Source organism: Adiantum capillus-veneris, chromosome 2 (assembly GCF_014529385.1).
Source record: "Adiantum capillus-veneris isolate H3 chromosome 2, ASM1452938v2, whole genome shotgun sequence".
In the NCBI taxonomy this organism is placed as follows: Eukaryota; Viridiplantae; Streptophyta; class Polypodiopsida; order Polypodiales; family Pteridaceae; genus Adiantum; species Adiantum capillus-veneris.
Window position 1 is genome coordinate 17326566 of NC_140932.1, and position 14200 is coordinate 17340765.

At 43.8% G+C, this 14200-nt stretch overlaps 1 protein-coding gene across 1 annotated transcript in view; it reads left to right on the forward strand.

Annotated features, from left to right (window-relative positions):
• The first annotated feature begins 480 nt into the window (after positions 1-480).
• The window catches only part of MOR1 (ARM repeat superfamily protein), an 84292-nt gene continuing 70572 nt past the window's right edge, over positions 481-14200 (forward strand). The window contains exons 1-2 of the mRNA XM_086484007.1: positions 481-958; positions 1067-1172. Of these exons, the coding sequence (XP_086340133.1) occupies positions 799-958; positions 1067-1172 (266 nt within the window). The 5' untranslated portion in view covers positions 481-798. The remainder of the gene's footprint in view (positions 959-1066; positions 1173-14200) is intronic.

The window sequence follows — 14200 nt, forward strand, 5'->3', positions numbered from 1 at the left end:
GCACGATACTCTTCGCTAGACTAGCACTCTCGGTTGCGCAAAGGTTTTGAGTTCGAGATGAGAGACGGGGTGTGATTAGAGCTATGCCACGCCAGCCTTGTTTTTTTGTCAGACCTAATGCACCTCTGGATCTGTGCCAACTTGTTTGCATCGTCACTCCCTTCACTCCCATCCCATTACACATGGAAAATGCCTGCCTCTCAACCCTTACCCCAACGTAAAGGGTCTGCTCCTAGCTTGCTTAACCATTGCTAACGCTAGGCTAGTGGAACACAAACTTGGAAGCACCATCAGAAAAAAACAACTAGGCTAGGCTAGGTAGGTCACGGTGTACACATCAAAATGTACAGGGCGGGATGCCACGTGGAGAGGGGGAGGCTGGAGCGGCATTTTCCATTTCAATGTTTTGGGGGGGAAGAAAAAAAGGATGTTTAATACCATTGGACCCGATAATAAAGATCGTGTAAATAAGGAAAAATTTGTTCCCCTCTCAACACACTGTGTGTGTGTATGTGTGCAGCAGCATTGCCTCCCTCGCCCTTTTTCTCTCCCTTCTCTCTCATTCTCGCTGCGGAGCTCCCTCCCCTCTCGTACCTTCCTCTCTCAAAAGAGTAGGAAAGTAGAGACATTCCAAGCTTTCTCTGCAAGGGCCTGCTTTGCCACCAGATCTCTGCTAGGGTTTTTTTAATTCCTTCCCCAGCACGCCATTTCAAGATCGCGTGCAGGTAATCCTTGGCATTTGGCTCGTCTTTGAATGCCACCTCCTTTTCATCGATCTGCACGTACTTGAAGTTCGCCATGTCCGAGGACGAGAAGCTGCTCAAGGATGCCAAGAAGCTGCCGTGGGAGGACCGCCTCTCTCACAAGAACTGGAAAGTGCGGAATGATGCCAACATTGACTTGGCTGCTGTCTGCGATGGGATCATGGATCCTAAAGACCCTCGCTTAAAGGAGTTTGGTGAGCTCTCTCGCTGCCCTCCTTCCTGATTGGAATTGCCAACCTTCCTTTTAATCCTGATAGCTCTACGTGGTCTCGTCATCAATTCATGCATCATGTGCTTGTCAGGACCTTTGTTTAAAAAGGCGGTCTCGGACTCAAATGCACCTGTACAGGAGAAGGCATTGGATGCATTGGTTGCCTTCTTACGAGCTGCAGATGCAGACGCTTCCAGGTTTTTTTGAAGCTTGGTTTAGTTGTGGTTAGCTAGGCTGTTTGTTTGACACGATAGCACTGATTGGCATGCAAGGGTATCAAGCAAATTTTTTGTCTATTCCAGAATAACAAAATTTCAATCAATGTTTTTCGTCTATTCCAAAATAACAAAATACATATTTGATTGCCAGTAGATGCGGGGTATGGCTGGCAGATGATGTTGGTTCGTCCAGCTGCTATTTTCAGCACTTTTATTTTTTTTGGGGTCAACTATTGTACGAAAAAGGCAACTAGACCATACCAAGTGGACTCTACCCTCTTGGTAGCAGATGGTTCTTACGTCTTTAAAACTTTTAAATCACATATTGGGTCTTGCTGTGGTGAAAATCTGAGTGAGGATTTGGATGGTAACCTTACTCCGCTTTAGTATTGGTCTATCAATGCTTTCGTTTTCTCCATTCTCTCAATTTGCTAGAGGAATAGAATATCGATTATTTTTCAATGTTTGGAAAAGGCCATACTGGTGCATAATACAAACATTGTTAGTGTGTCCATGTCTGTGTATATCATTGGTGGAACAACATACCTGATGCAATGGCTGTATAATCGAGTCCGAGTCTCATGCATCCTAATCCTACCATGCTGTAGATTACACATATGCCCAACTATAGGAAGATACTAAACCCATCGTAGTGAAAGCTAGGGTTTAGGATGACGTACCTCAGAGGTGTCTCTTAAGAGCTCTGAGAAGGCATGTGATGCTGAAGTTTCTTGCTAAGTGCTTGATACTTGGCTCAAATTTTCTCTCGTGCCTCTTGAGTTCACTGGTGACTTCTGGGCCTTGTTATGCATGGCATCCGACTTGTTCAAATACCTAGGCCTATGCAAGAAAATTCTATGATGAATAAACCATGTTATTTATTTGGGGTCCTCGAAAAAGATGTCTAGTTTACGTAATATTTATACTGCAATATATTATATGGCATGTCAGCTGCTATGCTATTGGGAGCCATGATAATTTGGGGTTGCTCCTTCGACTTCCAATCTTCTGGCAATAGCCTTGTGATTCGTGACCCACACTCGGGCTCGACACATCGGTGCGAAAATACCAATGCTAGCCGAGTGGACTCTTGCAAATGAGATTGACGATATTGTAATATTGGATATCCTCCTCGTGTCAAGCATTTTTGGGTGGCTTGATGCTTGGAGGAGTGCTTGCTCCATGTGGTAAGTGTCACTTCCAAATATAACGTGATTACTGATACTCTCAATGCATTCAAGGCCTCCACTGCACCTCCAAGCTATTCGCTTTATAGAAGAAACTTTGTCACTCAGGGAAGAAAGGTAGTCCCAAATCATCTTCACATCTTTCATCAACTTCATACGATTGATCTTGATAGTCGCGTTTACTATGCTCAAGGGGCATAATCCTATGTGCAATGGCAAGTTGTGCAGCTATTTAAGGCGAACAATGTTACAAATTGTTGACGTGTCAAGCCACTGAAGAACGAAGCTGACTTGCAGATTTCGGCCGAGGGGCCTAAACCCTAAGTAAAGAAGCAAAAGCGGCGGCAAATGTATGGATTTTCGCAATTCACGTTGGCCTATTGACGCAGCAAATTGTACTGATTTTTGCAATCCACGCTTGCCTGTTGACGTGACAAATTGTATGGATTTCCGGATTTCGCAATGGCCTACTAATGTGGGAGTTGTATGGATTTTCGTAAATTGTGCTTGGTTGCTTTTTGGGGCAAGATGCGTTTTGGGTCAATTGCTTTTGAGTTTAAGGCTTTTCATGTAAACTGCTTTTGGGCCTAGGGCCTTTAAATATGAGGCTAAGGCTCATTCGTTGGCACGCTTCAGTGAGAAGGTGCAGAGCACGAGTATCGGCATTGTATTGAGTTCAAGTAATATAAAGAAATAACTAAAGGGACGCCAAGGTCTGGGGCTAATACTCTCTGGGGTGGAATTTTGCCATTTCTTGTCGCATGCTCTCTCTCTCTCTCTCTCTCTCTCTCTCTCTCTTTCAGTTCAGTTGTTATTGAAGTGCTAAAAGTATGTTCAGTTTGTTCTTTTCCATTGGCACGTGGTGCCCGTCTTGTGACAGTGGTATCAGAGCATCAGGCGTGTGCTTTTTTGAAAGCATACCGGTCCTACAAAAGAGCCGACAGAGTAGACCAGTGACTAATGTAATTTTATTTGAAGTATCTTCGGGTCCCGACCCCGGACTTATTAGCCACTCCCACCCTTACTTCATTGCACATCAGGCGCGCTTCCGTCTCACCGCTCATGTCTTACTAGGCGTAATCCAAAAAGATTACTTGCCGGAGAAGGATCCAACATTTGTTTCGAGTCATTGTTTTTCCCAAAAGCAGTGCTATGCAGATGTTGATGCCTATAGCTACCAAGCCGCACACTCTAAGAACTTGGCAAGCTTTAAAGAAAATTTTTATCTGAAGTTATATGGTTTTTGACATCTTTCTTCGAAGTGCAACTTTTGGCAGTGGTATCCTAAAATGCTTGCCATGGAAAGCCTATTCAACATCTCTCAATAGGTATCTCTTTTCGAGCTAAAAACCTTGGAGATCCAGTGCGATTGCCAAGTCTTGGGACTATCATCACCGCCATAGGAACATTGCTTGTCGAGGCTTATTTCGATTATTCAAGAGTTTGTGGATCATGCTGCGGTCGGCTACGACCTTATGGAAGGAACCTAACCCTAATTTTTGGTGCAGGTTTTACGATGGAAGGTCAATCAACTTTTCGAGCTCGATTGATGTGGAGATTGCTTTTTAAGTTTTGAGTTGTGTGTGGAACTTGTTTGGTGATCCTTTGTTTGAAATGGATGGTTTCTGTTTTAAACATGTCTTGGTGTCGCTTTGAATTGTTTGACTCTGGCTTTAATACTGGTTTCAATTGGGGATTTTACTCCTGGGTGTACTATTGACAAATGATGCTTAAGAATGCTTGCTCATTCATACTCATGGCCCGGATCGTTGTGGTTATTTGCGCAGGGATTATTGGATGTTTGAAAAGTGCTATTTTTACTCATGGCCCGAACCCTTGTGGTTATTTACGGAGGGAGTATTGTTGTTGTTACTCATGGCACGGACCTGGATGGTTATTTACGAGAAGAGTATTAAGAAGTCTGAGCAATCGTTACTCTCAGCACCTCCAAATGACGCAGACTGCGGTTTGGGATACGTTTGGTTGTAAAAGGCGTCTATATCTCATGGCCCGGTGTCGTGCTGCTCCGCTCCCATGACAAGAAAAAGAACAAAGGAATGCCAATCAAGAGTATTTGAATCCTACATGATTAATCAACAGTTATAAGGGCTTGCTAACAAGCCAATTTATAAGCTAAAAGTGTGCTAGATGCAGCTCTAAGAGCCAGAAGATGTCTTGGTAATGCTAAACAATGAGTATTCTTGAAGTGGTTATAGTTGGGATTTTATTAATCCAAGTTGAAGTACTCAAAAAGCTCTACATGCCTGTCTTTACGGCTCGTCAATCAGAGCTATGGATAAGAAGTTATGACAATTTTAAGTTGAGTCAGTAGCAGATCCGTACCGGATTGGGCAATTGCAGTTGAGGGGACAAAATTGGTATGAATGCATCAGGTTGAAATGCTCACTTTGGGGAGCATGTCGGTCTTTTCAAATCGGAGATCGGGTTTACGGTTGCCAAGTTATTGGCCGTTAAAGTATCACCCGGGGTCGGGTTCGAACCGCCCTGGTCGCCCTGATCATTCACATTCATTTGGCTCAATGTAGTGCGGTGCCCGATGTGTATGCCAAATAAGGGCCGATGCGGAAGCATTTTTTTTTACATGCCCAACCTTGACGGGTGAACTCTCCAAAAGCAATCACTTACACTTGCTTCTTGCAGGAAGATTCTATTCATGACGATATTGCTAATCGATGGCAATTGGAGGAAGATATTGTGTTCGACAATGCTTGCCCGACATTTGTGATAAATGTTAGGCCTTACATTGCCTTACATTACTAATGGGCGTCAATGAAGGGAAAACTTGGCATTGCCTTAGCCGACATGTGTACCAACATTGTATGGCCGGTAGGTATGCCCGGATGCCGCCATTGGGAAGCTTAGCAATGGACTGCCCGATATGCCAAATGTGGTGCCCTTACAAGGCCTTGGCTACCCAAAAAGCCTAAGGCTGTCCAAGCCATGCTTTTAAGACCTGCCGCCCACCCAAACAAAGGGTAAAAAAGTTTTTATTTAACCTAAATGTGAAGGGGAAGGAAGGAGATGACGGGGCGGCAGCGAACAGAGGAGGAAGCGGGGAAGTTTTGCTCGCGCAGGCCGCGTGAAGGCTCGGATGAGCTCGCGTTAGAGACGGGACTTGCTCAGAAGCTCCTTGCGCTGTGATTTGGCACCAACGAGGCAGGATTCCGCGTTGCTAAAAATCCAAAGCTTGCCACGTCACAGGGTGGCTACCCATTAGCGATGTCGCTAATGGGTAGGCCAAAAATAGAAAGGTTAGCATGCAAACAAAAGGGGACGGCTCTAGGGACTCGGGGATCATCATCTTCTTGTTGAGTTCCTCTCTCCGAAAGAGGAAGCCAAGGCTCATAGGCTCTCTTAACCTACTCTTAACCACATAAGCCATGATTAGAAGCCAAGCTTTTGATTCCGAAGCTCTCGAAGCCATAAGCCAAATCTCTCTAATCCCGTACTCAAAACCTCTCTAAGCTCTCTAAGCCAACTCTCGTGGATTCTTCTTAGCCTTAAGCTTAATTCAAGCTTGTTTGATCCGTTGAAACCAAAGCCCTTAAGCTATCATTAACCTACTCTAAACCTCATTAGCCAAAGCTTTCAAGCTTGATCAGCCATTCAATTTCTCCCGAAGCCGTAGCTGAAGAGAAGATCTCTCTCTCTCTCTCTCGAGCTAGTTCTCGGCAAGGCATGCAAGCAAGGAAGATGGAGATCGAAACTTGAGAAGAAGCTTGTCAAGGATTAATGCAAGCAAGGAAGATGGAGGTCGAAACTTGAGAAGAAGCTTGTCAAGGATTAAAGCAAGTAAGGAATTGCAGCCTGCAGGATCCACGGAGCTGAGCCGATGCCTAATCTCTTGAACCGAGCCAAGCCTAAGCGAAGGTAATCTTAATCTCCTTGTGCTTAGCTTAATCTCGAGCTTCTGATTCTAAGATTAATCCCTTTAAGCCAAGCCAAAGCTTTCAAGCATTGATTAGCCATTCAATTTCTCGAGGTTAACCTTCATTAGTCATCCTAATCCTATTCTAAGCATTCGAATCAAACCAAGCCTAAGTGGATCACGATAAGCTTCTTAATTGATGCCTAATCTCTATATTCTTAATCTCTGAGCTTAATCTTAAACCATTAGCCGAGCCTAAACCCATTCAATTCTTGAAGACAAATCAGATGGCCATTGGAAGAGGAAGTTCTTAAGCCATAACGTGAAGTAGCAGAAGGCAAAGTTAAGCAGTCATTATCACTTTTCTTCATTAGCACTTGGTTTAAGTCAGGTTTTATCTTGTAAGGAGCATTAAGCCTCCATCAATGATTGATTAATGATGATTACTGTTGATTAATTGGGATTAAGAGAACCGTTTGTTTTGAGCTCTGTCTTGTTAATTGTGCTTGCTGCATCTCTTTTCCCCACACCTCTCACAGCCAGGGGCCCGGTTCCTTCCCGGCTCACCTTTCGCACAATTATCCCCCGACACCGGACCTTTTTAGGTTATTTGCGGGAGGAGTGATGAGGGAGTCGTTGAACAGCTCATTGTCAGGACTTGGATGGTTATTTGTCAGGGGAGTGTTCATCGGCGACTTTATGTTTATATGTCTTGTACTATGCATATGTGAGGATTTTTGTTGCATTGTGATGTCCCAACCACTGAATAGGTTATTTGGGTTGTCAATCTTCTTTTGCATCTGCAAGAAAGCAAAAGAAGCGTGTATGATTTGAAGGACCGACTACCCAGTTCTTCTTCTTCCTCCTCTTCTGACAATTCTTCTAGCTCTCTGGACTCGAGCGAGGAGGACAAGGAGGGAAAAAAGTGAAGCAAAAAGCAAAGCTTCGGAAAGAGCAAGAAAAAGGCAAAGAAAACCAGATTTCGCCCAGTTTCTGATAGCTCTACGGAGGAGTCATCCTCTGACAGTTCGGACTTCGACGACCATATGTTTTATGCAGCAAAGAAACACTTTGACAGAGCCAACCAATATGACTTCCTTGAAGATGAGCAAGAAAGCAAAAGAATTTAAAGAAGATGGACAATCGATAAAATTTGAATCCTTTTTTGGGCTCCGAGATGCTCCGAAGACTTTGGCCTTTATCCAGCAGTTTGACATAGCCTTCTTTGGAGGACACTACTGAGAGCACTCCAAGATTAGGAGGGTTGCATCTTTTCTAAAAGGCAATGCTCGAACATGGTGGTCCACTCTTCTTCTGAGGAAAGAAGCTCCAATCAAGTGGTTGAAATTTAGAAGGCTCTTTATTTCTTCTTGGCTGACTTGGGAGTACGAACGGGATATATGAAACGATTGGAACCATCTTCGGATGACCAGGGGAGATTCTTTGGACGCTTATTGCGAGAGTTTTGGGAATCTTTTCTACCAACCTCTTCATCTAAGAAGGTCTCTTTTAAGGAACAGATTGAGCGGTTTTGTTGCGGACTCCCTACAGAGATCCGAGACTACTGCCTGGAACAAAAGTCAAATCCTATCCAAGAATTAATGGGTCATGTGAAACGAGGTTTCTCGATACATTCGGAAAATTTGACTTATCCCACTGATGAGATTCTGACTGAGAGAACCCGACAGACCTCCAACAATGAAAGTAGAAAGAAAAAGAGTTCCCAAGAAAAGAAGGATTAAGGTGCACGACCTCGACCGACTCTTCGAGAAAGAGCAAACTATATCAGAGAGGGGAAGTGTTTTGGTGTCGGGGAACAAGGGCACATCTCCGCAAAGTGCCCCAAAAAGGCACCGCAAGGACCGACTGAAGATAGGCCAGAGAGTTCGAGAGCAGTAGAGGAACATGGCAAAAAAGGCAAGATGAAAGCAGGATTGGTACCAGATTGCATGGGTACTGACCCAAGCCTGATTGATGAAAGTATAGAACTTTGTCGAGCTTGGGGCAAAGTGAAAGGTCAAGAAGCCTTGATTTTCTTCGATGGAGGAGCCAAGGCCAACTTTGTTTCACTTGAATTGGCGGCACGGCTCGAGATTACACCCGACAACATGGGATGACCAACAGAGGTAGTTCTAGCGGCGCCCGGACGGGACATAGCCATTACACCTATCATTAGCAAACTTTGGTTGCATTGTCAGGGGTCTTTAGGGCACGAGAACAACTACATTTTTGTCTTTGAAAGGCTGTGACGTCCTCCTAGGAGTCCCTTGGTATCATAAGAACAGTGCGGTGGTCGACTATCGAGCAAAGAAAGCAACCTTGACGAATAAAAAGGGTCGAACAATTGTACTTGATGTAAAACTGAAGGGCGAGTCCGTCCCTATTGTATCGGCTGCGGCCATTTCCAACTTAATAAAATCTAGTTTCTTTGTTTACTCCATCTACTTGAAAGAGTTAAATGATGAACATAGAACGGACATGTCTGAGCTTGACAAAGAATGCCAAGATTTTCTTCACTCGTGTGTTGATTGTTTCTCTGAGGGCGTGCTAGGCGAGTTGCCCCCATCTCGTCCTGAGGATCACACTAATGATCTGATTCTGGGAAGCACACCACCGAACCGGTCACCTTATCGTGTTATTCGAGCCCACAATGAAGAGATCATGAATCAAGTGAAAAAACTTTTGGAAAAGGGTCTTATGCAGGCAAGTACTTCACTCTACTGCTCTCCGGTGTTGTTGGTATTTAAGAAAGACGGATCTTGGAGAATGTGCATTGCTTACATAGCTCTCAATAAAATCACTATCAAAAACAGATTTTCGATTCCAAGGATCGATGATATTCTTGAGCGACTTCAAGGATCCTCTTGTTTCAGCAGGATTGATTTGAAAAGCGGATATCATCAGATCATAATCGCTCCAAGAGATGTCTGGTTTATATGAATTTTTGGTGATGCCATTTGGCCTTACCAATGCTCCAACGACTTTCAACTGAATGATGGATAGGATTTTCCGAGTGTATCAATCTTTTGTTAGCACTCTCTTTGATGACATTATAGCCTTCGTCGAGGATGAAGCAGAACATCGTCACCATCTCCTACATGTCTTTCAAGCATTGCGTGATCACAAGCTAGTTATCAATGCCAAAAAGAGTGAAATTTTTCTTGCCTGAGATACACTTTTTGGGACACATCATCTCAGCAACAGGAGTACAGATGGACCCAGCCAAGATTGAGACTATACATGATTGGCCAAAGTTGAAGAATGTTCATGAAGTTAAAAGCTTCTTGTGCTTGTGTTCTTACTATCGGCGGTTCATTCAAAAGTTTGCAGAGGTAGCTTCTCCTTTGCACATATTGACACAGGAAAAAGTTCCTTTCTCGTGGGGATCGACAAAGGTGACTGCCTTTGAGACACTTAAAGAAAAACTGACTATTGGACCAGTGTTGACTTTGCCGGATTTGCAATAGTCATTTGAAGTATATTGTGACGCTTGTGGTCGTAGTCTGGGAGCGGTCTTAATGCAAGAAGGCCATGTCATTGCCTATGAAAGCCGATTGTTTCAAGGCTAAAATTGACAACACAGATTTATGAGAGTTTTTGGCAGTGATCCATGCTCTTACTCAGGGGTGACATTACCTACAGGGAGCCGATTTCACCGTCTTCATTGATTGTCAGAGTTTACACTACTTCTTGTCACAGAAGTAGCTCTCGGAAAAGCAGATGAGGTGGGCTAACATGTTGTCACAGTTTCACTTCCAGATCGTATATGTTCAGGGACATAGAAACTTGGTGGCAAATGCTTTGTCTCAGAAGCCCCTCATCTTGGCTATTTCCGCGATTCATCATAGAAGCTTCGAGGTCATGGTTGATCAGTATGCCACAGATTCAGATTTTTCCAATGTATTCACTCGAATACAGAATGGGGAGGTAGTAGCGGGATATTCCGTATGGGATGGCTACTTGATGAAGAAACGATGTTGTGCGTCACACAGCTGTTGAGGGAAAAGGTTTTGACTGAGTGCTATTGTCTACCTTTTATGGGTCACCGCGACATCAACACCACCTTGAAAGGTATGGAGTGTTACTTCTTTTGGCCGAGACTCAAGAAAGATGTGGATGACTATGTACGTAGTTGTTTAGTATGCAAGGTCAAGTTTGACAGACATAAGGCACATGGATTATTACAGCCTTTACCCATTTCCACCCGCCTCTAGGAAAGTATTGCAGTGGATTTCATTTTTGATCTCTCGAAGACACAGAGTGGGCATGATGGCATTTGGACTGTCATCGATAGATTTAGCAAGCAAGCTCACTTCATTCCAGTGAAGAAAATAGTCAAGCCGGATCATTTAGCGAGATTGTTCATTGCACAGATTTTTAGACTACATGGCATGCCTGAGACAATATTCTCCGACAGAGATCCCCCATCCATCCCCCATTCACGAGTTTGTTTTAGAGGGCTATTTGGGAGAACATTGGCACACGGTTGCAGTTCTCATCATCATTCCACCCGTAGATAGATGGGCAATCCGAGATTGCAAATCGAGTTGTACTGGATTTATTAAAGTCTTACATTTCTGATCAGAAGACTCAATGGGAATTTTTTTTGCCCTTGGTGAAATTTGCCTACAATAACACGATCCACTCTTCGACGGGAAGGCGCCATTTGGGATCATTGAAGGTGCTCCGAAGGTTCCACCCTTTCTTAGCACTAAAGATAAGATTTTTGAAGCCGATTAGTACACGAGGGACTTGGACACTACATTTGCCAAGGTCCGGGAGGCTTTAGCGAAATCTCAAGAATGACATAAAAAGACAGCAGATTGACATCAACAATATTTGAAATTAAAGGAAGACGATTGGGTGCTTTACGTTTTGAGAAGCATGCCTAAGAAAGAAAAAGGGAAAGGAGCGGCTTTTTCCAAAGCTCAGCATGAGGTATTATGGCCCTTTCCAGATAAAAGAAAAGATAAATGATGCCTCCTTTAGACTCAAGCTACCCGATACTTGAAAGATTCACAATGCATTTCATGTGAGTCTGTTGAAGCCTTTTAAATGTGATGTGCCCTACGATGGGAGCCTGATGAGCAACCTGAAGTGGAGGAAAGCGAGAAGATACTTGTTCCAGAAGAGATTTTGGCACACAAAGACAGAAAGATAAAAGATAAAGTGATTAGGCGGTTCTTGATTAAATTCAAGAACTATCTTGCATTGGATGCAAATTGAACGGAGGAGGAGGACCTAGCAGATACTCCCCCTAGATTTTGGAACTTTACCTTGAAGCATTCGGATTAGCATAGTCTACTTCGATATAACTCCTTAAGCGAGGGTGAAATTAGTGCAGCGGGTTTGCACAAGAGGGGAGTCACTCCGCTCCTTTCTCAATGGATTACCCCGATTTTGAATGTCAACGGATTACCTTGATTTTGAATAGAGTCATTGACGTCCCCTTTGGGTTTCAGCCTTCAGGGATACTAATGGGTTGAGTAGTATTCTGCTGTATGACTTTATGATAGGAATTCCCGAAAATGAATATGATTGATTTTTACTTGCAATAAGGATTAGTTAATCGGGCATCAGGGAGGTTTGGAATGGATGTAGATGCGATTACTAAATACGTTACCGATGGTCATGGTCTGAGTTTTTGAATGAATTTGTTTGTGATTTGCCATGTGATGTCCTATGATGTGATTGTCGTTTTGTACAAGTGTTAGATGTGTTGTGTCTAGTACGTCGATACTAACAATCAACGTCTACTAAGACAATTTATGGCCTCTGTCTGTTTTGCATGTGTAATCGAGGGCGATTACAATTCTTTCAAGAGCGGGGTATGTTACAAACTGGTGATGTGGCAGAGCCACGCGGACATAAACACACCCTGCGGGTTGCCCAAAAAATGCGTCGATAGGCTGATGCGGCACTATATGGACGGCCGCATTATGCGTTGACATGTTGACGTGGTAGCGTACGGATCTCCGTAGAACGCGTTGACATGCAGACGTGGCAGCGTACAGACTTTTTCGCAAATTATGTTGACTGCTTTTGACAGTTTTTGAAGACCAGTTGCTTTTGGGAATCAATTGCTTTTGACTTTGAGTTTTTGGGGCACTGCTTTTGGCAACCCTATGTAATCTTTATAAGTGGCCTTAGGGGCTCACTTCTCAGAGCATCTGGACGTAGAGACCGAGAGTGAGCACCCGTGGGCTCAATTGTACTTTGCACACAGATTAATGTAAAAGTAAATACCGAAAGGGGCGCCAGGTTTTGGGGTCAATACCTCTTGGCATAGAACTACGCCAGGCCGTGTGGTCTATCTTTTGTTCTGTGAGTTAATTTGAATTGTGCTCAAGGTTACTTTTTACTTACGGAAGGGAGAGCTTTCTGTTCCTTTAGTGAGAGAGTGCAAATGATCACAAACAAAGTGAATGACGCTGTGAATGAAGGTGCTGAGACCGAGATAGAAACCCTCCTCCGAAGGCCCCACTCTCTATGGCGAGAGCGGTCTACTATTGATTGCACAAATCTCTACAATGCTTTGGACTTGCTGACGATGTCAACGACGATGAGGATGACGACGAGATGGGCTGAAATCTGAAAACGCTAATGGTTGAAATCTGCAAATCTTTATTTGCTGAATTCTGACTCTATGTCGGTGACAATGTCGATGATGACGATGCAACGACGACGCGCTGAAAATGCAGATGCTGAAATCTGCGTTTTTCGGGCTGAATCTGCAAACTACGTTGGATCTGACCGTGTGGCGAGGATCTGCTGCGAGAAGGTGAGAATTGCGAGGTTCGGGACTTCGATTGCGGTTTCTAACTGCTGAAAACTGAAAACGTTGGTGCTACTGTTGATTTTATCGCGATGGAATTGCAAAACGCCGAGGCTGATTTGCAAACAAAAAACGCTAGGGCTGAAAACTGTATGTTGTGGGAAATCTGTTGACGCTAGGGCTGATCTGCTGTGTTGCTGTGGAATCTGCTAACGCTAGGGTTGATCTGTTGCTTCTGCTAATGCCGGTTTGGATCTGCGATGCAAAAACGTTGGAGGTTCTACTTGCAAGTGAGAACGGTAGCTGATCTTTGGTCCTTGGCTGAAAACGCTAGGTTTACCACCGGTGGGGGGTCTTGTTGAGAAGGTGCTTGTTGAACCGAAGCTCTTGCTACCTCTTTTGCCAGACAATGCTAGCGCTAGGTTTGCTTATATACTTGCTTGCTAAATTTGCCCTACCTAGTTCCCAACAAAAGTCACTTGAAAATAATAAGTGAAAATTGACTAAAATAGGGAAAATAGGTCTATGCACTGTAAAAATGCTATTGATGGGTTCTGATGGAAATCTGATGACCATGTTGTGTGCAACCAGAGGATATGCATCTATTCTAAGTGTTTGGACATGCACGGTCTGCGAATAGACTCACAAAAGTGCCAGATCACTTCCTATTCTAGATTGACTGAACTGAACTGAACCCTTGTCATGAAATAGCTTGTCCACGTACACATAGGGTTAGATATGTCACGTGACAACATATTTAAAGTCCCTTGGCCTTGGAAAGCAGTTACATGAAAAGCTTCAAACTCAAAAGCATTTGGTTTCACAAAGCATCCTGCCCAAAACAACTCAAACTGTGGAAATCCGTACAACTTGCCACGTCATCAATTGGCTGCACATTCTTCTGAGTGTGTGTGTTGGTCCCAACTTTATTTATTCTTTTAGTGCTAGGCTTCACTATATGGTTGAGTCTGCCCTTGATCTTCAGAGTCATGACAGAAACTCAGTGCATACGAACAACTGTACGGATTTTCGCTTTTCACGCTGACACAGCCGTACGGATTTTTTGAATTTGCGTTGAGATGCTTTTGGGGCTTGAATGCTTTAATTTCTAAAAGCTTTTGGACCCAATGCTTTTGAGTAAGAAGCTTTTGAGTTA